General features: G+C 49.2%; 1 protein-coding gene across 4 annotated transcripts in view; it reads left to right on the top strand.

Annotated features, from left to right (window-relative positions):
- Nucleotides 1–24,855, top strand: part of ST18 (ST18 C2H2C-type zinc finger transcription factor) — an 84,937-nt gene that overhangs the window by 40,671 nt on the left and 19,411 nt on the right. For 3 of the 4 annotated variants that reach the window (XM_064480811.1, XM_031441636.2, XM_031441634.2), the window contains exons 6-12: nt 653–787; nt 2,243–2,333; nt 3,305–3,409; nt 4,310–4,503; nt 6,684–6,892; nt 15,060–15,305; nt 21,471–21,586. In XM_064480811.1, the coding sequence (XP_064336881.1) occupies nt 653–787; nt 2,243–2,333; nt 3,305–3,409; nt 4,310–4,503; nt 6,684–6,892; nt 15,060–15,305; nt 21,471–21,586 (1,096 nt within the window). The remainder of the gene's footprint in view (nt 1–652; nt 788–2,242; nt 2,334–3,304; nt 3,410–4,309; nt 4,504–6,683; nt 6,893–15,059; nt 15,306–21,470; nt 21,587–24,855) is intronic. The other variant, XM_031441635.2, reaches the window with a different exon arrangement.

The following is a 24,855-nucleotide window of genomic DNA, read 5'->3' as shown; positions in this document are numbered from 1 at the left end:
CACACCCTCTCCAGCATTTATTGTTCGTGGACTTTTTGATGATGGCCATTCTGGCTGGTGTGAGGTGACACCTCATGTTGTGATTTGCATTAAGAGGTGGCATTCTTGACTCGCATCCTAAGTCTTGTCCTCACATGGCCAGGAGCAGCCACTTGAACCCAGAACCAGGACCCCCTGCAGCCAGGACCCCTGGACAGGCCAGCTGGCCCGCCTCAAATACAGTGGCTTCTTCACTGTGTGATTGTGAATCTGGCTTTTTCCAGATTCCTCCTCTAGGAGACAGTTTTGGTTTAAACAAATTGTTTCTTTTTCACTGTATTTTTTTTCTTTTCCGGACCCTACTCGTCCTCTGGTACAGGGCTGACTTTTCATCACGAGGCTCTGACTACACCTTGTGACATGACAGCTTGAACCCTCTCTGTGTCCCCCTTCCCCTGCCCTGGGTCAGCCTTGGCTGAGGAGACCAAGAGGATGCAACACAGTTTCTATGCTTCCAAAGGCCTTCATTGAGGGTCTTGTTCAAGGCAACATGGGGAGAATGTTTATGATGAGAAAGCTGAGCAGAGCAAGGAGATCGCCTGCAGGGCCGCTCCGCGGGGTGGGAGGGAAAGCGCAGTGACCAGATGATTCTCGTGATTTAATTCCTCCATAGATTCACCGAGGCCTGAAAAGAGGGAGACCAGGTGCCCCATCCCCGGGTGCGACGGCACGGGGCACGTGACGGGGCTGTACCCCCACCACCGCAGCCTTTCGGGGTGCCCCCACAAAGTGCGGGTCCCCCTGGAGAGTGAGTACCGCCCACCCCCTAGAGGAGGGGGCTGCTTGTACATCCACGGTGTGACCCATGGACGTCCAGAGTGTTTGCTCTGTGTGTCAAGACCATTTCTGTTGAGCCGGGTTTTTAAAACATGCTGTGTTAATAGAAAACTTGGGGTACAGTCAGGCTGGTAGATCAGGAGACGGCTGACATTGAGAAAATCATTTGCTACTTACTCACGGGCCCCAAGAAGGGGAGGCACCTCAGGCCGGGAGGGGAGCACTGGGGGCAAGAGCCTTCGCTGTGGTTCCCTGGAAAGGAACAGAGTAACAGGCCCCGGACTGGCTAGCAGGAGGTCCTTCAGGGGGCCCTGGAGCGTGGGGCTGTCTGTGGCTGGCTGGGACCTGGCCCCAGGGGTTAGGGCAGCTGGAGAGTGTCCTGAAGGGTGACACCCTGCAGAGGAGGCAGGCAGGTATGGGCTCCACATTGGATGGCTTGCATTCGCAAAGTGTTCACTACCTCTAGGAATTAGCAAGCCCTGGGGCGGGGGGGCGTGTCTCCAGGAGGCCCGATATCAAAGCATTAGAATCCAGGAGATACCAGGTCCTGTCTCATCCGAGGCCTCAGTGCCTCCTCTGACACAGGACGTGAGTCACGTCCCCACCGTCCTCCTGCCTCCCCTCTGTGCACAGGGACACGTGGTGTCTGTGATGTCTCCCGAGGGCCCTGAGTGAGGACCAGTCTGGGTTGGTCTCTTCACGGCAGCCCTGCTGGGGGCTGAGAGACTGGAGGAAAAAGAGACGGCAGAGCTGCTCCTGCGTTTTGAAATACCCGCATGTCACATCCTCTACTTACTGGACCCAGTTATTTAAAGTCCTATTGGGTCACACCAGCCACAGGGAGAGAGGTGTCTCAGCATCACCCTTCTCAAAAGCACGGTTCTGCAAATCACTGAAACCAGCCCTTTCAGAACCGCCCAGATCAAAGGGATTACCTGAGTGTCCACCCAGCTCTTTCACGGACACAGAAGGCAGCGGGGTGGGGACTGGCGAGTTGTGATCAAAGAATCAAAATAAAATCTCCTAGGAGATGTAGGAGACTCCATGCAGACTCCACGCAGTGGGGAACAGACAGAGCTGTTTGACAAATAGTGGCCTCTATCCACCCCCAGGGAGAAGGAAGTAAATACACAAGGAATGTTAGGAGCTTTTCGGTTTAAGTTAAATAAAAGCAGAAAAAGTCTCGTTTAAGTCCAGGGTTAACCATCCATGAGGTTTAGAGAAATTAAAACTGAAACGAGCTTGCTGAATTTAATTTCTGAACTTCTTAAGTGTTTGTTAATTTCCACCCGAGTATCTCTGGGGCGGGGGCACGGTGGATTGTGTAACTAAATTCATTTGAACGCCAAGTGAGAAATCGGTTTGTTGGTATGTGATGTATTTCTGGTAAACGGCTCTTTTCTTTTATGTGATATTTTGTGCTTAGTTCTTGCCATGCATGAAAATGTGCTCAAGTGCCCCACCCCGGGATGCACAGGACGAGGGCATGTCAACAGCAACCGCAACACGCACAGGAGGTAATTGGGGTGAGACTTGTCCACCACAAAAACGCGGAACTCACCATGTGTTATCAAAATTGTTGGATCACTGTCAAGTATGGCAGCACCTGACACAGAAAAGAAATAGTCTCAGTGTGTGCAGAGTGGGAAAAAAAAACCTTATTATTTACTTCCGTAGAAATTTTCACCTAGCAGCCAAGTATGCCAACAAAAAAACGATATATTTGAAGACTGGGGTAGATGCTCATATAGTGATACACAGAGAGCTTGTTCTCGGCTCTGAACCTCCCCAGGGCTGTTTGGCATGAAAAGAGTTGCTTAGGGGTTATCTTGAATCTCATCCAATAAGCATTAAAAAGGAACCAAAGAGCTTCCCGATTGCTGAGGGTAAACACCATCCCATTTCGCTGGGATTCATTTCATTGAGACGGCAACTAACTTAGAGCACATATGTGCATTTATACATAAATGTATTGTGTACATGTAAATATTTCCGTGAACATGCGTATTGTTTTATGTGTGTTATGTATAGATTATGTGGTCATGAGAGACTCAAGCTCACTCATAAACATATTACCTGAAAACCTCATATTCTGTAATCTCCATTTAAACCAAGATGTAAAATTAAGTCCCTAACATTTTGCAAAAGATCCTAAGATCTCGTGGAATTATCGTGCTACATCTAAAGTTGGACAATTGCGGTTGGGTGAACGTATTCTACTTAAATTAGTATAAAGTTTCCAAGTAATTTAGTCATATTTTGATTTTAAATTAGTTTTTTGTTTATCACCTCTGAGACGAGTTTGGGGGACAAATGTTGACGCAGTAGTTTGCAAAACCCTTTGGGATCTTTTCATACGAGAACGGTGCTAAGTGAACTATTAATACGACCTAACATTCGGTGCGTGCCAAGTATGCCGTGAGGTATGTGCCAAAGCAAATTACGTTCTCTTTGTAACTCAAATTCTCCCACTTTTTTTTAAAAACAGTCTTTCTGGTTGTCCAATTGCTGCAGCTGAAAAATTGGCGATGTCCCAGGACAAGAGTCAGCTAGATTCTCCACAAACCGGGCAGTGTCCTGAGCAGACTCACAGGTAGGGTGTCCCAGGGCGCGTCCAATTCCTGCAGGCGGTGCTCCTACGCAGAGGGTCCCTCACCCACCACATGCCACTCGCCATGGGCTCCCTTGTCCCAGTGCACGGCCGCCAATGTCCACTGGGGAGGCTGGACCCCTTCATCATGCTGTCAGTGAACTACTAGACCCTCCGGAAGTTTACCTTAAAACTCACCTGCAATGCAGAGGTAACATCATGCAGGCGAACATAAAAGATACAAAAGATGCGATGAGATATATTAATCAAAACTCTGGCAATTTAATAGGTAAAATATTGAAATGCTGTTTAAAATAGGACTTAAAGCAGTAAAAAAAAAAAAAAAAAAAGATGCAGTCTGGAGGTGGGGGAAAAGGTGAAAAGCCTGGGAAGAAATTCACATTCTGGAATCAAGCTCCTGGTGCCGTCAGGGCCCCGCCAGCACTGCTGAACAGAACATAATGACATTTCCCCCGTTCGTTACCCCTGTGGCCTCGCCCTGCTGCTCGGATTCACAGTCCCAGCCAGCAGAACGTGCACCCCTTATCGGTGCCCTGAAGACAGTCCAGGACTCTTTCCTCCAAGGCGCTCAGAGAGCTAACAGCGCTGAGCGCCCGCTCCCTGCGGCCCCCGCGGGGGATGCACGGAGGCCCGCACTTCCTCCTTCGCTGACAGGACGCTCAGACACATGCCACGCGGCCTCGCCGCAGCCGCCAGGCCCCCGCGTGTCCCCGCCCCTCCCCCCGCCCCACCCTGCAGTGACCACAGCTCCTTCCCACGTGAGAGCGCGCGTCTCTGTGGGCACCGCCGGGCGCGACTGTCCCACCTGCCTTAGCTGCTGCTGCCGGTACGCTCGCCAACACTTCATCCTGTGTCTTTTCAACTCTGCCCCTCCCTCTCCAGGACAAGCTTGGTCAAGCAAATCGAATTCAATTTCCGATCACAAGCCATCACCTCTCCCAGAGCCACCGGGTCAAAAGAGCAAGAGAAGTTTGGAAAAGTACCTTTCGATTATGCCAGTTTCGATGCCCAGGTTTTTGGTAAACGGCCCCTGGTACAAACAGGTCAAGGACGAAAAACACCACCGTTTCCCGAATGTAAGCTTCGAGGGCTAACACATATTCCCCCCAAAACGCGTCCTGTGTGTGTGGGGGGGGGCGGGGAGGCGCGTACTTCACTGTGTGATGTACCCCTTACTGAGAGGAGGGAGCGTGTCGCACAGTGAAATAAAATAGGAGTAACTGTAATGAGTTAATCAGCATTACTGAGTTTACCTGAAGCTACCCCGAACATGGTGAAGAGTCAGTGGATTAATTATTCTACAAATATGGTGCCCTTGTTGAATTTAAATACGGTAAATCTAAAGAAATTTTAATTCCCATTTAGCCAGAACTGGGATTAATACACTGAAAACTGCAATTGCTACTATAATACAGTGATTTGGATTCATGTTAAAATTACAGAAATTTAATCGGTGAAATATTAGAATACTGCTTAAAATATTACTTACCTCTGCCAAGGAGTTCAGACTGAAGGTGTTAGAAAAAGTGAAAGGCTGGAAAGAAACTCACAATCAAGAATCAAGATTTTACTGGGAAAGAAGAACGTGCGTGGCTGTGGAGGCTGTCAGCCCGAGTTTAAGGACCAATACAGAGATGTCCACAACGTGGCGCCCTCAGAGCTAGCACGTCCACACCGACGGCTGTGATGCCGACGCCGTAGCCCACGAACCCCGGTGTTTTCACTGACACCTTTCCTTGGGCTGTCCAGTCTGTGAATATTCTAACGGAAAGGTGAGAAAGTGAATGCTGGGAACAAACCCAGACATGATGCTGCGTTATCGTGACCTAACTGTACGGATCTCCCAGTTTGAATCCTCCGTAGATTGTGAATTTTTTACCACATTGTACGAACCCGTGGAACGTCTTTGTTCTCAGGTGTGGTTACCTAGACTCAGTGCCCTTAGGAACACCGGGTACTTGCCTCCTCCTGTGATGAGAATCACCTTTTTCAAAGAACTGGAATGCCACATGAAACCTCACGGTGGAGAAGCAGACTTGAAAGGAGCGTGTCCGACAACCAGAAGCACATTATACTCCAAAAGATGTTTCACCTCTTCTTACTAAAAATAGGGGCTAGCCGACACAAATAGCCTCCGACAACCTGTTAGATTCAAGAAGAAAAAATGTTTGCACACAATATTTTGTATCTATCTGCACAAATACAGATGTGTACCTGTATATACACACACATACGGTTTTATTGTGTATACACAAGATAAACACACATCCCTTTTGGTTTAATTCAGGTGAAGCTAGTTAACACGGACATTCTGCACACTCACAGAACGTGGGTATTGATTTAAAAGCAGAAAACGTTCAGTGACATTTTCATATTTTTACAACTACAGGAATAACATCTGGTAATGTTTTAAACTATTTTAAGAAAATAATGATTAAATATTTAAACTAAATGCTATTTACAGTCAAATAGCTAAACGCTTTTCTGTTAGCCCACATTAAATCTTGGGTGTGTCTTCTGGGCCCTGAGTGATGTTTACAAACACCCGGAGTGAAGAATGCACGTTCAATTCCCTCTCTCAGCAATGCCTTGGCGCCCACAACAGGCGCGGAAAGCAGGACTCAGCCTTGACAGCTCAGTTGCCTTTGGGTTCACCTTGAGAACACGTGCTCCGCCCTGTACCTGAGCATGAAAATGCCAGCTTGCTAAAGATGTTCCAGCTACTTAGATCCACCGAATTGGGTGAAGAACAACACCCAGGGATTTAAGCACAAAACAAACTTGTGTACCAAATAGCAAAAATGTATAAATTGCTACTGTGAAAACAAATATTGAAAGGATGCTTTTCTGCTGGAACTGCTGGTCCTCGCACACCGTTTGCAGATGTACAAGCCTCAAGCCTCTCTAGCCCCTGATCGGTTTTGCCAGCGTGTTTTTGTAATCTACAGTTTTTGCTACCAATACTGCCAGTGCACCTGTCTGGTAACATTAGTTACGGAGGTTTTGTCATAAGAAGTGTAAATACAAAAAAATATTAAGAGAATAGGCATTCTTTCCCAGCAATCACATCATTTGATCTATGACCTTCTGTGAAAACCAGTCTGAATAACCTTCATTTAATGTACTCATGGATAATGGAGCGGGTTTTAATTTATTCTTCACATATTTTAATGCAAGAAGTTATATCTTTAAAACAAATCTGTTTAATGACTACATCCATGTCCATGCAATTGCTAATCAAATCTCTCTTCAACAGTGAAGCATTTTTCCAATGCAGGGAAATTTCCTAATCGACTGCCTAGTGCAGGCGCCCACACACAGAGTCCACGGCGTGCCAGCTCATATAGCTACGGTCAGCGCGGGGAAGACACCCACGTGGCAGCAGCTGCCATCCTGAACCTCTCCACCCGCTGCAGGGAGGCCGCAGACATCCTCTCCAGCAAACCACAGGGTCTGCATGCCAAGGTAGGCTGGTCCAAGAGCCCGGAGGGTGGGCCAGAGACTGAACTGGGAGAGTAAACTGCCTTTCATGATCCTAGCTATGCGTGCCACCCCCACCACACGCCCCCCACCCCCCTTATCTTGGGAAGAGACTCAGAAAAAGGCAGACAGGGATGAGTGTGGTGGATTTGGGGAGAGGGGGAGAGTGGCTGTGCTGCAGGCTGTGTGTGCACCCAGGCTGGGGGAGAGGTGGTGATGGAGGCTGGCTGGGAACGTTGATAGAGCCCAGACCTCTTTCTGTGTTGGGGACGTAGGCGCAGGAGGACAGAGGGTTGTCACTGGAATCAATCTGAACAACGGAAGCCGTTCACTGTCTGTGAGTCTAAGATGGTAGGACACGTCCAAGTCAACAGCAGTGTGTAAAACGTTGGCAAAATCCATGAAATGTCGTTATTGTGCACATTGCTACTGTATCCTGTAAGGTGGTCCGTGTTGCTGTAGCCTTCTCGAAGGACGCATTGTAAAACCAGGTATGTTCAATCAACAAGAGATGACTCATGGGGGGGTCTTGAGAACTCAAGGCCCAAATTGAAATCCAGAAATCTGTTCTGTGAAGTGTATGAAGACCCCCCACTTTCGGGAGCTCATGAAATTCATCACGTTTCTCTAATAACCTCTCCTTCCCGACTAACATTGAGAAGGTGACATCGTGTTGACGACACCTTGATGGAAATAAAACCAAAGATCCTTCGTCCTTGCTGGTTGAGGAGGGGGCTGTCATGTTTCCGAGTAACCCTGACCCTCAGGGGGAGTGTGAGAGCCTCCTGCAGTCAGCTGGCGCTGGGAACGCAGGGCTACACGGAGGGCTGTTAAAAGCAATTGTTTTCCTACCTAGATGGCTGGAGCCAGCTGAAATAGAGAGCCAGGCTTATTTGGAGAAGAAATTTTCCCCTCCCTTTCGGGGACGAGCCTCTGGGTGAAACTCTAACCTGAAACTCAGCGAGCACAGGCTCCTGCCCCCACCGTCTAAGCACAGCCCGTTCCTGGGGTGGTCAGCTGCTCACCTGCGCTGTGCCAGGCCTTCGGGACAGCAGGGACCACAGGGGCATCGAGCATTTGACAGAAGAATCAGAATTAGCTTCTGGACAAATCTGAGCCAAGTAAACCCCAGGAAGAGTTGGTGGCCAAAAACCACTCAAAAACAATTTTTAAACCAATGAGGTTCTTAAAACAAAGAAAAACACATTGCCTAAAAAATATAAAGAAACTGCCAAGCTGGCCAAAATCACAGGAATTCAATCACAGAAATTACTTGCATAAACGAATGTTGTAGGGTCCTTTAATATGGAACTTTGGTGATTTTCAAATTCATTTTTAAAAACCTGAGTGAATTTCTCTTTTCTAAAGGGATGTTCTAATATGCAGTGAGTTGAAGAAATACTGAGCTATCTTCTTTCTTGGTGCTTTATTGTTTGTTTGTTTGTTTAGGCTGTTCCCCTAAGAATAAAAGTGCCAGTGTGATGATGATTAATGCCACTTAAATTACTTGAGGAAATGGTTGTGAAATGGAGGCTTTCCGTCTGCATGGGTAGATACTTTTTAGTGTCTCAGAATTCTGCCTCTAATCTTTACCTTCTCCACGTCCTATTAATCGCTGAAGCCAAACAGAGACTCAAATGAAGAAAAGATGTTCTTCTCTTTTTAAAATGCATTTCTGTTCAGAAAAGCGACTTAAACCAGCACATTTCAAAAATTCAAACAGCGGACTTGCTGTGTGTACTTCAGCTCCTCTTGGGAGCGCCCCAGGTGAAGGGGTTGCTCTGTGGAGCAGACACACCCACCCTCGGGGACAGGAACCCCTCTGCTCATCTCAGCCTCCAAAGAGCCAACAGGTTCCCCCGGCAGGAGCCACACCGCTGACGTGGTGGCGAGCGTGGAGGAGACAGCACACCTGCGACCGGCTTTTAGGAGAAGTCGGCGATGCCGGCAGTTTCAAAAATCGTTTTCCCGCAAGAATTGTGTCCTTGGACATGGTGGTTGTTGAAATAGGCTCCCTCTGGCAGCCAGGAAAGCCACTTTGTATGGAGCCCTCTTCCAGACGCACATTTGCACACAACTGCCACAATTTGTGAAATTCTCGCCCGGTTGGATCCTATTTTCTGAATTTAAAAAAGAAACTCATAAATTCCTGAAACCACAAAAAAAGTAATTATTGTGCAGGAAAAAAAAAGAGAGAGAGAAAGCCAAAGTAATTAACCCCGGAAAGCGGGCTCTGATCAAACAGTGCCCGGTGACAGCCAGGCCTGTCGCCCCGTTGGCCTCTGCTCTGTGGCCTTTCCTCAATGTGGGAGTAGGTGTACACACGCTTCCTGTCCACGCTGAATCCTAGCCTGATCCTCTCTCCACCAGGATTTGGTGGTTCCCCGTGGCCGGCTGTTAATGTGTTTATTTCGGCTACCCAAACCCATAGGTCTCTCAGGTTCCCTGTTTAGAAAGAAAGATGCAGAGATAACTGACGTTCCCCTACTCTTGTCTTCTAGAGCTGAGCGTAGAAGCATTTTTGATGGGCTAGGTGGCAGGTGCACTCAGCTGTCCCAGCCCTAGCGCTGCAGGTGCTTGGCTGCCCAAGCCACAGGTTAGAGCCCATCAGAGACCCTGCCTTCAGGGAGCTTGCAGACACGGCGGATGAAGGAAGGGCCATTCTGGGTGGAGAGCTGGGTCTCCAGACGTGATCGGCCTCGGGAGGCGCGTGGGGGGCTTTGCAGGGACCTTGGTCAGGTCTCGGACGGGGAGGGCTTCTTGCTTTCCTTCCCTCCATCCGGTCCCTTCTTTTACTCAGTGAGCTTCTCTGAAGCTGCTTCAAGAGCCCAGTGAGAGAACAAATAACAGACCATGCTGTCATGCGTGGGCATGATACTGTTAAAGTCAAGCTGGAGGACGCTTGCCTTGAAATTACCTTTATACTCACTTGTCAGGACAAATGCAGATTTTTTTTCATGCTGTGGGCAAGCTCACATCTGACTCCACGTTTAGGGGGAGACCTGAATTCATGATTTGCAAAATTCTGCTCTTATGGAAGGTAAGGGGGCAGAGGCTGACCTTAGAGAGGCAAGAGAACTTCTTCTAAAAACAATGAAGGATGGCACAGATGTTCCAAAGTCTCTTCTTCTGAAGTTTCTCAGCCTGAGCATCTGTCTGCCCAACACTCAGACTTTCCTCCGTCGCCCGTCCCCAACGCTGTGCTGAGATCCCAGAGCTAACATCACCCATCACTGCCCAGACTCCAGTCCACTAGGTCCTGAAAGCAGAGCTTAGGAGGAATTCTTTGTTAAACTCCAATCCAGCACGTACACAACGCACCTATACCATCTAAATTGCCTGTGTGTGTTCTAAGTATCTCCCCGAGGAACCGAGTCAGGAGGAGAAGTTAGCAATAGCAGTGCTCGGCGGAGGTCGTCGTGGTTAAGGGAACGCTCGCGTGAAGGAGTCCTCCATGATACTGGCACTGTCCTTGGTCCTGAGATTTGTATAATGTCCTTCATCCCCATTTGGAATTACTAGGAGTTTACAAAACATACGTGGACCACAGCTTCAAACCTTCTCCCTTTAGTCTAGCTCCTGAGGTGAGCTCAGGGCTGTGCAGAAACGGGCAGCCCAGAGGAGTGAGCTCTGGGCTTCGCCGCGGTCTCTGAGCCCCGAGCTCCGTGACTTCCCAGCTTTCCTCCTCCTCCTCTCGTCCGCGGAGGTGGGAACACGCATACAGTCTATCTTTATCCTGATCGCTGCTGCTTGCCAAGCGTTCTGTTGTTTGTTTTGGTGTTTTCCCCACCTGTTTAGACAAAGTGGCATATGCGCAGTGTGCCTTAAAAGAAAACAAAAAATTGACACTTGCTTGAAATGTTTAAAGTTCAAAGTCTGTTTTGTGCTTGAACAAGGCCTAGAAACAACAGGGTATCACGTTGCCAGTCCCGCTGCCTGATGGCAATAGCCTGGCGGCTGGGTGCGGGGGTGGGGTCAGGACCCAGAAGAAGCCTTTTTCAGTAACCTGTGCGTGAAGTCAGAGTATGCTATAGACTCAGAGTGAAATGTTCCGAGAGCCTTGAGTCAGGGTCTCAGGGAACCGGCTGGCCTGTGTGTGGGGGAAGCTGCCTCTTGACCTCCACGTGGAACAGCGTGGGGAGGCCTCCCTCTTGGTGTTGAAAAGCCCAGTTAAACGATTATTATTACAATCATCATCCTTATTATTTATTAGTTGTAGTTTATCCAACAGCTACTATGTGCCAGACACTGTAAGTCAGGACTTTGTCCATCTTAATCCTTTCTAATCCTTCTAGGAACTCTGTAAAGCAGGTATTGTTGTCCCATTTGGCGGGTGAAGAAACAGTAGTGTGGAGAGATTCCGTAATTGGCTCTTGGAGCTGTCAAAGCTCAAATTTGAATTCACGCCTGTCCAACTTCTGATCTTCTTGAAGGTTTTATCCCTGCGTGGTAGACAGACTGCAAGCTTCCCTAAGCGTTGTCACTGACTATGATTCCAAGCCCCAGGCAGAAGTTTTGGGGAAACGGTTGTCAATTGAATAGCATACCTTGTATCCGTCACTTCCTTCTCTGAGTTCCATCACTGGCTTTGTATTGAGTACGTCTCACGAGTTTATACTGTTAATGGTTTTCATATTCAATTAGTAAGAATAAGATGTTTTCAGTTCATTTGCTCATTATTTAATACCCTGCCTCCTGGAAAACATATTTCAGAGGGCTTCCGATACCAAAGAGATACCCCCTCACCCCCAACAAAACCCCCTGAAGTAGGAACAGAGGAGCAGGAGTGGAGAGACAGAAGCCGGGGGCTGGCCCCAGCAGACGCCGGGCTGAGGGGCCGTGCTCCTGCACCCGTCTCAGCCGGGTCGCAAGGCGAGGTGCGGGAGGCTGTATTAACAGAAAACTTACCAAATGAGGAAAACAAGGCTACCAATGTTCCATCAATGTCTTGAGAGTTAATACTTTTCATAATCAGACTATTTACAGTAAAATTATAATTTTGCTGCTTTTTTTTTTTACTTGATCACCATCTTTGAATGTAAGATAATTTCAATCATTGTAACAAGATAATGTTATCATTTGATGGGAAAATATGGGCAGAAAACAGCCGACGGCATGTCCTCTGAATACAAATCCAAGAATTTCTGTTTTCCCTTTTGCTTCTCTTCAGAAAGCAAATTTCTACCCATAAGCGTAGCTAGGATGCCAGGCCGTCTCCTGCTTCCAGTGGTAAAAGGCTTTTCCCTGTGGCAGCAAAGTCCTCTTAATCATCCTTTTTATCCTTTTACTGGTCACATAATGTGCCTTTACATAGACGCAGTGTGATTTCATTAATCCTTTCTCTGTTAGCAGACATCCGAGTTGCTTCTTCTCTTACAGGACAGATAAGGATGATAACGAATAATCATCTCAACTCCAGTTCAGTAATAATTTATAATTACATCATCTATAGTGGTGTCATTTATAGTCATAATTTACATAATAATAATGAAAATTCAGCCTATTTCACTAAAAATCTCCGACAGGCATGAAACAAGCTCCTTGAAGGCAGGAACATGATAGTTTTCGATTTTCTTTTCCCCAAAACATAGTGGCTTGAAAGTATTCCGTGCTTTCTTGATGACTCACAGATAAACGCACCACAGGCAGCGTCAGTGACTCAACCGGTGGTTGCTGATGTCGCTCCCAGGCTGGAAAGTACGTGAACAGTGCTGAACCCGAGCCCAGCCTCAAAGCCCCGAACACGTGACTGATGGACGTAAGGGCCTGAAGCAGTGCTTTGAAAACGAGCTTATTAGGGGTCAGGGTAGGGGGGCCCCGCCCCCCTGCAGCCCCTCCCACCCCCTCTGCATCCTGATTGTCCTGCCATTTGGAGTTCCAGGCACAGAGAGGAAGGGTGTCTGTTGATACTGCGCTGAGTAAAATCCGTGCAGTAAACGTGCGATCCATCCTTGACGGGCAGAGAGGGGCTCTTCTCTGGTGCTGCGCGTAATTGTCAGTTGCATCTGTGAGCTCACTTAAAGCCCATCTGTGCCCGCCCGGCCGCCTGGCCCCCCCAGTCCAGTCAGGTGCTCAGAGCAGCCGGCCGGCTGGGGCGCGGGGCACAGGAAAGCTCCTCTTTAAACATTAGGAGTGATTTTTCCCCCAATTAGCCCGTGATTGCTCAAGATGTGCAACCATCACAGCTCTGAGAATCCCTAATTTTTTAATTGAGTCATCGGAAGATCTTTTTCCTGTAAAAACTAAAATATATATTCGTGTTGTCTTGGAATAGTGGGGTTGTTTTTTTTTTTTTTTTTCAGTGAGCTCGAATCTGCACTATTTATGGGTTTTGCACTATAAAACGCTGCAACCCAGTCACGTGGTTGCTTTTTCCTAAGCCATCTGTCACAGAGGTCTGGAATTTTATGTGAATGTTGGTTGTGCAGTCTTAACCCAAGTTTTTAATTTTTTTTATGAAAAATGTCAGCAACTACAATATTTAGCATTTTACTATACATTGGCCATTAAACTTGATTGCGCTAGTCTGTTTCATGGCGATAGTTACATACCAGCTCTGAAGCCAAAAGTTGTTTTGATGTGCTTGTGGCCGACTTCATTGTCGTATCCTGGGGAGCGCGCAGCACCGACAGGGTTAATATCTTGGATTTTTGTAACTAAGGTTTGTTAAAGCTGGTATAAAAATGTATTTGATATTATACAGATGGCCTAAGATGCTGTGGTTACTGAGTTATTATCCCGGATCAGCTGTACTGTGAAATTCAGGGCTTAAAACTATCACAGGAGATTAAACTACTTACTAAAAAGGACACAAAGACGTGGCCAAAGCACCTTAGCACAAATGTATTAGGAGTGTATTTGCCTCCCACAAATAAAATAAAGCCTGCCTGCCTCGTGGGCCGGGAGACTGAGAACGGGGACTTTGCAGGCAAAACAAGCAAACTGAAGGGATGGGTTTTTTGTTGTTCTTAAATTCAGGCACCAGCTACCTGGGTCACGCTCGGTGGGAACTGTTAAAGACAGGATGGGGGCAGAGTGTAGATGGGTGTTAAACTGAACCCCTGGGAAGTAATGGTTAAGGGGTCTCACTAACCTTCAGAGGAGACTCTTGCTTTGTGGCCAAAAGGGAAAAAGAGTAGAGACGTTGTCCAGAAGTTAACTGTGAATTGACGGATGATGGTGAAAATTCCAGAAAGGTATTCATTTGACCCACTTAGGAGAGTGACAAGCTGGTTCTCCCCGCGTCCCGGGAGTTACTGCCTGGCAGCGTCCCTGACTCGGGCCAGCGGAAGCCATCCTCCAGCATGTGACCTGTGGAAGGTCCAGGGCACATGGGGACTTTGTTGGCACTTGGACCTTAAAAACCAAATGAAGCTTAGCCAAAGGTCTCTCTCCCGAGGAGAACTGTGTTGAGGTGGAATTAGAGTCTCATACGAAGTAGCCGGAAAATAATCACTTTTATTCAGAAGTTTTCGCTGTAGAACCCCCACCCACCCCCCACAGTCACACTGGCAGCTGCTCCCTTACGGCCCCGGGGGAACCACGGTTTGCACTGTCTGCTTCCCTCAACCCACCCCCCGCAAGTCAAGCTTTTCTGGTTCAAGTCACCCAGGCAGGGTCAAATGTCCCTGTCGCAGGAACCTACCTTTCCAATAAAAACTCTCTTCCAGCTGGTTATTTTTGTGTGTTTTTCACGTCAGAATCACATTGTGATGGAGGGGGAGGAGCGTTGTGCCTCTTTGTAAACTCAAGTGTTGAAGCTTTAAAGGACAGATTGAGAGCGACAATTCTGCAAACTAGAAAGACTGAAAGCTAAACTTGAAACACACACACACACACACACACACACACACACACACACAAAATCAACAGAGATAAAACAGGTTTAACCAGTACGTTCAGTATTTGGACCATCTTATTTACATCAGGCTTACCTTTGTTTAAACTCAGAAACACGAAGCTCACTAATGGGGCTGCTTTTAAAAGTCTGCCTAAGAATTGAACATTAACCAAAGCAAATCAGAAAGCTAGATTTAAAATCAGATATACTTACATAAAAGCTTGCGTCTAAAATTATCCCTTAAAAGCCCCACATGGCCAGGCTACCACTGCAAACTGCTTAAATGTTTTTCTGTTTCCTGTTGCGTACCAGGGAGCCGAGATAGAAGTGGACGAAAATGGCACGTTGGACTTGAGCATGAAAAAAAGCCGAATCCTGGACAAGGCTGTGCCCCTAACTGCCACCAACACTTCTGTTCCAACCCCTTCCTCCTCCCCGTTCAAAACAAGCAGCATTTTGGTCAATGCCGCCTTCTACCAGGCCCTCTGCGACCAGGAGGGCTGGGACATGCCTGTCAACTACAGCAAGGCGCATGGGAAGACAGAGGAGGAAAAAGAGGTATTGTTGCAACACGTCTGTCCCTGAGTCTAGGACTGCGCGTGGGGGGCGAGGAGGTCATCTTTTCCTCCTGCACGGTTCCTCACATCCCGTTTAGAGAACACGTAGTTCTGGGCCTTGTTTCCAGATGTGGTAAGGTGAACATTTTAAATTTCAGGAGAAATTCATAACTGACTCCAGCTCCCCCATCACTTGCCCAAAACCCCGTGTCACTCTAGTGCGTTTTATCCCCATCGTGGCTGCAGCTGTGTGCCCTGTGTGAGCATGGGGTCCCCGTCCCCCCAGACGCCGCAGCCTGTGTGTCACTCAGCACCGAGACACCTGCCTGCTTGTTCTCTCTGCACCAGGGGCTAGAAGACAAGACAAACCAGGGACAAGGCAGAATCTCATCAGAGTCCCTCCCTTGGTTTCTTGGAGGGACGTGTTTGGCACCCCCCGTGCAGAGCCACGGTCTGGGGACGGGCTGTGGGCGTCGGGCGTCTCGGCGGCATCAACCCGAGGGCCAGAGAGGCGTATTTGCCGACTGGGTTTTCTTTGGAGATGGTTTCACCCCGCTGAAAGCCAGGCTTGGTGGCCGTGCAGAAATCCGTCAGCCTCCATCTCCTAGTTTGAGCCCCCTGGCTGGGTCTGATCGGCGGAACTTAACGTCACGCCAAAGAATTCATGGCCAGACCTTTCACTGTTTAGACTCTGTTTTGCAGATGTGACCCCAAGTATTACAGGATTGCTGTTTTGCTGTTTGTCAGGAGAGTGGTTGGTACGTGCCATTGGCACGTTGAAGAGCTGAAATGGACATTTGGACGTGTGCGTTGTCGCCCTTTTCAGCTTCGGGAAGTTCAGAGACTTTGAGGGGCGACTGACTGGGTTTCAGCAAACACTTTCACATCTCAGGGCAGGAGTCGATGTAAGCAGCAGTGACCACAAGCCTGGGTTGTTTCTGGTTCCCCTTCCTTCCTTCCCTCCTCCCCTCCCTCCCTGGCTCCCTCCTGCCCCGCATCCTCCCGGCATCGCCGCCTCCAGGCCTTCAGTCGGTCCAGAGGTGCTGCGCCACCCGGGACACGCGTGCGCAGTCGGCTAGGACGACTGACGTGTAACCATGCGACAGACAGGAGCCCAGCAGGAGCACAGAGGAGACGGGCAGGGCTGCTCGGGGACAAGCCCCTGGAGGAGCCCCAGGACCCCAGGCAGGCACCGCGTCACCGCCAGCCACGCCCTCACGGGGAAGGGCCGGGGACTCCCCCACGGCAGTTCCCGGTTGGATTCTGCCATGCTGGTCTCAGTCGTTTTCATCCTGCTTGGCTTTTTTGATTCACCCAAAGTGCTTGGGGATGGCCTTAGTAATCCTAACACTGTTTTAGGAGAACTGTTTCTCAAAGTCATATATGTTGACTCTAGAAAATTTAAAACTGACTCCTGCAAAGTGTAAGAAGCCAGTTCACCTTAGGTGGTGATGGTGAGTGGGCAAATGTGGGTCCCTTCCCTCTGCCACCTCCCCTACCGTTTCTGGTTTGTGCAAAGCTGCGGAGTTTACCCGGAACTTCTGTCACTGCAGAACCCAGAAATCCCACTCTGCTCGCTGGTCTAGGTGGAGCGAAGGAGGCGGAGGGGCTGTCGGGGGGACACAGCCCAGGGTGAGACCCAGATGGTTGATCCCGTCCACCCCATGCAAGTCAGCTCTCGAGACGGGGGACACCCCTGGTCCACCAGACCCTCGGTCGCTGACCAGATCGCAGCCTCTCCCACTCCCCACGGGGGGGCCTAATCCCAGTTACGAGACCTGGAGGTGGGGGTTCAGTCTCAGTCATACCGCACAGAGGACAGCGCCTTGTAGCGACCGTGTCCCTGTTCTTGGGTGCATCCTGCTGGGATGACACCGCCGTGGGGTGCGGTCTCAGCACCACATGCAGGGGCTGAGGCTTTCTGTCCTCGGCCTTGTGACCTTGCTGTACACAGACCAAGGTCCACATTCACCAGAAACCTCCCTCCTGCTCATACAGTAGGTGTCCGGGCCAGTCCTGAGCAGTAGCCAAGCACAGCGGGTCCTCCTTCCCCTGCGGGGCCTCTTGTGTCCTTTGACGCGGGTTGTCACTTTGGGCAGCAGCGTCAGTGGGGTGTCCCTCACAGTCCCGGAGGCTCCTGCTGTTGGGGGTCTCGTAAGTACGCCAGGGAGCTCCTCGGCTGCCCTCCTGATCGCTCAGACGGCCGGAAAATGAGGTCCCGCAGCAGGCACTCTGCTTGTTCCCAATCTCCTGTTTGGCATAATTCCAAAGAGTCTGGATGCACTGTGGCAGCTTTCGGGATCCCACTGGAGTACGTCTGCATCTGAAGCTCCCGTCCCTGGGACAGTGTCTGCTCTCCCAGCAAATCCACGGGAAGGCTGGGTTTGTTTAGATCAGAGTTCTGCTCTTTTCCAAGCGACTCACTCACTTCCAGCTGACAGGGCAGGCTCTCCCCGTGACCATCTGCCCCCGAAGTCTCCTGGCAGCTGGAACTGAGACGTGACGCGGAGATTCAGTGTCACTGGGAGTAACAGAGAGGACTTCGGAGACACCGAGTGAGCTCCTAGGGCACGCTGCTGCCCTGGGTCTGAGCCGACAGAACACTTCCGAGCTGAGTGCCTGTTGTCACGGTCTGGACGCGGGTGGGTCACTGCTGGGGAGGCCGTGCTGACCGGGACGCACTGTGCTGCTGCCGAGTCTCTCAGCCCCCGACGGCTTCTCACCCGCGTCCTCTGTTCCCGCGTCCATGCAGGGTGACTTCCCCGTAGAGAGTATTTTCACATTCTGTTCTGAGTCTTGAAATGAGAAATGTGATACCTGATAGTGGATCTTTTGAAAAAGCAGGTTATATCCAGTGTTCTCGCTGGGAAGGCAGCAGGGGGCTGCGCGCCCAGCAGGAGTAAAGCTTACGGATCCCTTTCTGCGGGGACTCCTCACCTAACAGTTCGGAAGAGCAAGGCTGTTATCAAAGATCTTGGGGGGCGCCTGAAGTTCGGCGAGGCGCGGTGGCTGTTCTGGGCCACACGGAAGCTAGGCGGTGGGAAGACGCAGAGCCAGGGGAGAGCAGCACGCGAAGCGCAGGGACAGCTGCAGGTGTCGAGGAGAAGCAGGAAGGAGGGACGGAAGAGAGTGATGGAGAAACAGGGCATGGCCATCTGTGTGTGTGAGGCCACCGTGGGCTCCGTGCTGCCCAGGACAGCAGGACCAGAGTCCCCAGAGCGCAGTTACAGGACGTGACCACAGGCTGGGGACCAGGAGGGCCCTTGTTGTCATTCCTGGTGGGCTCTGTGGAGACACTGTGCGTGTCCTGGGCAGCGCTGTGAGCGTGGTCGGCTCCTAGTCCCCGCCAACCCATCCTTCCTGCCCCGACCCCCACCCCACCCCCACTCCCCACCCCCCACTCCCTACCCCACTCCACCCCCACTCCCCATCCCCCATGCCCCCTACCCCCGTCTCCCCACCCCACCTCCCAACCCCCAACTCCCTACCCCACCCCCCAACTCCACCCCACCCCCAGTTCCCCATCCCCCCCCCCCACAGGACACACGCCTGTACCCACAACCAGAAACTGGGCAAGTATTTCTAATTCATCGTTATCTATTTCATATGCACAACAGTTGCTTAATTTGGGTGGTAATTTTCAGAAAATATTGTCTGTCTCTCTCAGTGAAATAGCCTGTCCAGATGCCCCCTAAAAAAAAGTCCTGAATCTGGAAAAATCTCAAAATTCTCTAAAGGAAAGTGCTGAGAAATAGCTGGGCCTGTCGGCTTCGTTCAGGTGTCAGCTCTGCGAAGATTCCAGGGCTTGAGATGCTGAAGGTGCCCGACGCTGCTGTCTGTTACTCTTGTTACCATTACGTTCTGGTCTTCGCTGAAGTCCGTACAAAATTCCATCTGTACATTAGAGGAATTTCATTCTCTAAACACACACATAGGCGCCACATTTTCTCTTATGTAGAATAAAATTATTATTTCCAAAATGATACTTCCAATTTTGAAAAAATTCAGACAAATGAGGTTGACGTGTTTTTTCACGTTGTGCTATTTAGGAGTTTATCCAATATAAAATGCTTTTGTAACAAAATTAAGCTTTCTTTTAATAATAGTCACCTATTTTAATCTCTGCAAGTTCCCAGAGTTAATATACCAGCCCCCCCCAAAAAAAAGGAAAGAGACAATTATTTCATAATGCAATTGCATGTACTAGAGTCCATCGGTTTTGAAAGAAGTTACAAAACATTTAAAAGGTGGTACCCAATAACATCCTTCTAGTTAAACATCACCACGTCTTACCACGCTGAGTTTAATACCACATATTCTGCAAGCGTTAATTTTGAATGCATTTTAGTCAAACAACTTAAACTTTCATAATTGATCATTTCTTGCAAAATCCCTTATTCCCTTGTCTTCCAATATGTGCAGATTCAGTCAAACAACAGCTGATGATCTTTATGTTTATCTGTAAAGGCACATGCCTCCTTAGAGACACTTTGTTCTTACATTTATCACAAAGAAAATAATAAAATACCTCTCTTTTACTTTATGTCATTTTTGTGAAAAATTCAGCCACTAAACAGAAAAACAAAGGCTGTTCCACGTTGAGACCACATTGGCCAAGACATTTATAAATTACAGCAGAAAACACTACCCAGGCCGAACCCAAGGAGCTCCAAATGGAATGACGGTGGTGTGTCAGGTTCAAGGGCACGAGGCATTTTCACGGTACCACTTGGAAAGGAATAACCTCGTTTGCTGATTTCCTGTAGACTCCATGGAGGCAGCGTTAAAACAGCCCCTCTCTCTGTACCTTCATGGGCAACGGTCATCAAGCACTCATTTGCTATCTACCACTATTTTCAAACATTTGTTGATAACATAAAACGGAACACTCAGTATTGAAAGTAACATGAAGGAAGGCATTGCACCAAACCAGGTTTTACTCTCTTGGTCTGAAGATAATGTTACTTGAGGTACTTTTACCAAAATATTTACCACTGTGCGATCTTGTGTGAAATAAATGATTGAACTGTTGTCTAAGCAACCAGTGAAGGAAACTGCATCTGCCTCTGTGGCGGAGATCGAGGTTTAGAATTCTCCTCTGGTTGGGAAAGTCCAGGGGTGCTGCTTTTCCATTGAGCGTGAGTGTGGTTGTACATTCAGCATGATTTAAAATTGTGTTTGCCTTTGCAATCTTATATCCACCTGATTTAAAGGAGATGTACCTTGAATAACTCAAAACTGTTTTCTCACCTTAAATAGATCAGGACTTTTGAGATTCTGGAGACTTTTTTATATTAGTTAATCTGATTTTTAATATTAAATCCAGGAAGTATTATATTTGCTGGGTATAAGCTTAATGATGAAAAAAATCAGCTAATTACACGATTGAGTAAAGCCGTCATTAGTTTTCTGTAAGGTAACGTATCAGATGGTAAATAAGTGGTTTGAAAGGATCGATGAGCCTTCCTTACAAGATCAGGAGCAGTGCTAAGCTTAAAAGCAGGCCGTGAAGATTGGAGATGATCCAAGAAACTCGACCCAAGGAGCAAAAGCACGGCAGAATACCAGCTTAGCCAGGGGTCGTGTGAGGAAAACAGTTAGTGATGTGAGAACGAGAGCAATTACCCAGGAAAAACAAGCTGAGAAAGCTGCCTAGACACTGTGGGCTCGGTTGCTCTGTATTCAAATAAATCACTTAAATCTTAATTATTTGTACATCAGAAAGGACACTCTATTCACCTGAATATACTTCTTCTTTCTCTGCTTAAAAAATCTGTGTGATTCGTTTTTGCAGTATTTCTTTTGTTTTAACAAGGACTGCTGTATACAGGAAGAACTATTTCTATGTTCTCTAGGAAACTGGAGACACATTAAAATATCACCTTATTGACATGGCCCGAGAAATACCTCTATGGTTGTTTGCCAAAGTGTGAACTTTTTAAAGGTGTCCCCATGAATTATAATTTCTCATTCTCCACCAAGAATAAACACTGTCCATAACAGTCTGGATAGAACCCTTATATTCATTATCTTATTTATTTTGTGTAAAAATCCTATGAGGAATTTCAGCTGGGTCTTTAAGTCAAAACTCAAATTTGCCCCAATGGCTTCAAATACAGTTGTCTTTCCAGGGTTCCCCAGCACCTTGTGTTTTTTATTTTTCCAGAAGGACCCAGTGAGCTCTCTAGAAAATTTGGAGGAAAAGAAGTTCCCTGGAGAGGCCGCCATACCAAGCCCTAAAGCCAAGCTCCACGCAAGAGATCCCAAAAAAGAACTAATCACGTAAGTGGCCTGGAGCAGCTTGCCCTGCGGCTCTGGAACTCAGAGACTCCCGTTCGTGACTTTGAGTGACAACACCTGGGCCTACAGAGTTGCCTTTAGGAACATTTCAGGGCAATTTCAACCAGTCAGTAGTTAAACGTTCTATATGTACCTAAACCTATGTCAGAAGTAAGAGGATTATGGGGAAAATGTAAGGACACGATCTCAAGCTAAGAGGATTAGAAGTCTAATGTATTGAAAAACAAAACATACAAAACATAGAAAACAGTTAGAAATGTTTATGTGCTGATCAGAAGGTCTTAGTCTGGCATCCACTGGCCCGGAGAAGCCAAACCAGGGCTTCAGGGAGCCTGCAGACTTACAGACTTACTGCAAAGGGGCACGTGGGAAGGGAGTTCGTGGCGTTCACCATGTTTCTCAAAGGATTCTGTGACTGAAAGGCCGAGAGACAGGGGCACGTGAAGGCGGGTGGGTCACCCGGAGCAGAAGTGTTGCCTGTGGCTCTGTGACTAGGTTCTTGTCCCGTCCAGAAGGAATTCAGAGACGAGACACAGAGGCTGAGAAAGTAAAGCGAGGATTTATTAAGGGATGGACGGCACGCGCTCAAGGGGAGAGCGGGCAGGCTCAGGGCAGCAGCCGCCCGAGTTTCTTTGGCAAGTTGGTTACATAGGGTGTGAAAATGAGTGGGCGGAATATTCACCGGGGAGGGAAGGGTTTGGGGTCTTATTCCCTAATTTCCATCCCAGCCCCACCTTCCCGAGGGGAGGAGGGGTTTTGTCCTTGTTTCGTCTGTGTGGGAAGTGTCGTGGTGTCCCTGCACAAGGGTGCTGCTCATCTGCAAGGATAATTGCGTTGAAACGAGGGCATAAAACTTTACATTCGGACGCTGGAGAGTCCTGTCTTTTCCCACCTTTCTTTGTTGGCCTCCAGGCCACATGTCGCCCCAAAGTGTGTGAGCTCTCGTCAGCCCAGAGGTTCCTGCTTTTCTCTCTCTGCCCAGGGACCCCTGGTGCTCACGTGATGCAAGGTTTCCTGCATTTGGCCTGTGTCCCTCCTTTCTGCCCAGCTCCTGCCACTTGGCCTGCGTCCCCTTCCTCTGCTCGTATCTAGCTGCCCGCCTGCTCTGACGGAAGGACCAGGCAGTCTGGGGAGAGAGAGCAGGACGAGGGCCCTGGGAAGACGGCCTGACTGCCGGTTTTACGTGAACGAGCCCCAGGTGTTCGAGCAGACACGTGAACTACTGTCGTGGAGGAACAGCCTGCAGGCTCTCCTGAGGCTGGATGTGCGAGGGGGCCGCCTGCAGTCAGGAAGACCACCCAAATGATGATGCAGAGACTCAGACGTGAGGTCGTGGGGGTGCAGCTGGGGGATGGCGTGTCAAGGGCGGCTGTAAAGAAAACAGGGGACGGAGTGCTCGCCCCAGAATTCCAGGACACGCATCCCGTGGGACCCGGGAGGGAAAAGACGCTCACAGAGGAGACAGTAGTGGGGCCAAGGAGGAGGGCGGGGCGGAGGAGGGGGGAAAGTGATGGTCGTGGCAGCTGAGAGCTTAGAAAATTCCAGACGGGGCCTTTGATCATTTCAAACGCCACAGGAAGTTCAAGGAGGTCCAATCAGAAAAGGCTGGGCAAGTCCTGGGAAAGCAGGTCTTTGGAGCAAGGAGGCCGGGCAGCAAGTGCAGGTGGGGGGGGGGGGGGCAGGAGTGGGGATGCAGGGGTGTCCGGCAGGGAGACGTGGCCACCGGTTCCTTCAGGGACAGGACTCTGACTGGGGCCGAAGCCCAGCTCACACACCCCTTGTTTCTTACCCGGGGCTGTCAGAGTTTGGAGTGTGGTCCCCATGACCTGCTGGTGGATGTGAGTCTGTGGGGCTGTCCTGACTTGCCCTCACCTTCCAGTTCCAGCGAGGGGAGGTCGGGACACCCAGGTGGACACTGAGTGAGGGGGGAGGGGGAGGAGGGAGAGGAGGGGCTTTCAAGTGAAGACAGAGCAGGAGTCAGGGCCCTGTGGCATTTACGTCCCCAGCAGGGAGCAGTTTCCCGGCTGAGCGGTGTTCCCCTCGAGTGAGGGAGCAAAATGCAAGAAAATGTTTTCTATGTGAAAATGATGCGGCGTTCGAGCACACGCAGGCATGAATACATTTAAAGCTGCGGAGAGTTTCTAGCAGGGAGTAACCCTTCCGCACAGGCACCGGGTCTGTACCGTCTCTTCCTAATTCCCCGGCTTAAGAGCGTGGTTATGTTTTTCTAATAAAAAAATTAAGACCCCTCTCCTGACCGGCTCCCACCTCCACCCTGGTACCGCCTTCCTTCTACGGCTGATCTTTCAAGAACTGGGCATTCTCTACTGCACCAGGCTGTTGTTTCTCTCCCAAATTTTTCACAGATAGACTTTCACGCTCACCGTTCCTAAGTCCTCTAGGGACCCCAAAGGGATGTTGGTCCCTGGTCCCCTTGGAACTACTGGACGGACCGCAGGAGCTGGCTGAGCTGGCCTCTCTCTTCCCAAGTCTGTTTCCCGCACGTGGCTTCCCGGACCCCAGACCTGGGCCTTTTCCCCACCTCCCCTGCAGCCGTCCAAAGGTGGGGCTGCCCGCCCTCAGGCCTGCTTTGGTTTATGTTTCTAACGTATAAAGTTACCTTGACTGCTTACCAAAACTGTCTGGCTGGAGTAGGGCTTTCTGATGTCACTGATGAACATAAATTTGCTTAGAGTCTGAGCGCCACTTCCTGAGGGAACTAACTAGTTCCCGTTCTCTAAACAGTGATACTTCCACTTGCAAATCTTCCCAGAATGTACCACCCCACTGCACCGCATGTTGCTGCGTGGGATCATCGAAGAGCTGTGATTTGAGCCGCTACCAGAATCCGAAACAGAAACATTTCCCACCGCACCGCCCCTTCGATCTTTTCTTTGCTGCTGGACCTGTTTATACCGCGAAGCTTCAACCAGATAATTAGCGGCTATTTAAATGCTTGCTTTATTATTGCACATCTTCAGTAATTTATAACTGTCTGGTTTAAAAATCGTTGGCACTTCTATTGCCTCTCCTGGCAGTATTAATAAGAGTAACTAAAAAGTGGAAATAAAATTTACAATAAAATCAACGCAATGCTGTTTTGGCACACCAGGTGGCGATGTATTCCAAAGTGGGAATTCCCACTCAATGACGACCGGCTCCCAGGCTCTAAATATTCCAGCCGTGCAACAGTCAGAACAGACTGTGTCTCCACTTAGTGGGTGAATGGCACCTGCAGGATAACTCGGCTC

The sequence above is a fragment of the Camelus dromedarius genome, chromosome 30 (genome assembly GCF_036321535.1).
Source record: "Camelus dromedarius isolate mCamDro1 chromosome 30, mCamDro1.pat, whole genome shotgun sequence".
Taxonomy (NCBI): domain Eukaryota; kingdom Metazoa; phylum Chordata; class Mammalia; order Artiodactyla; family Camelidae; genus Camelus; species Camelus dromedarius.
The sequence above is the reverse complement of the archived record's forward strand: the minus strand, read 5'-3'. Positions and strand labels throughout refer to the sequence as shown.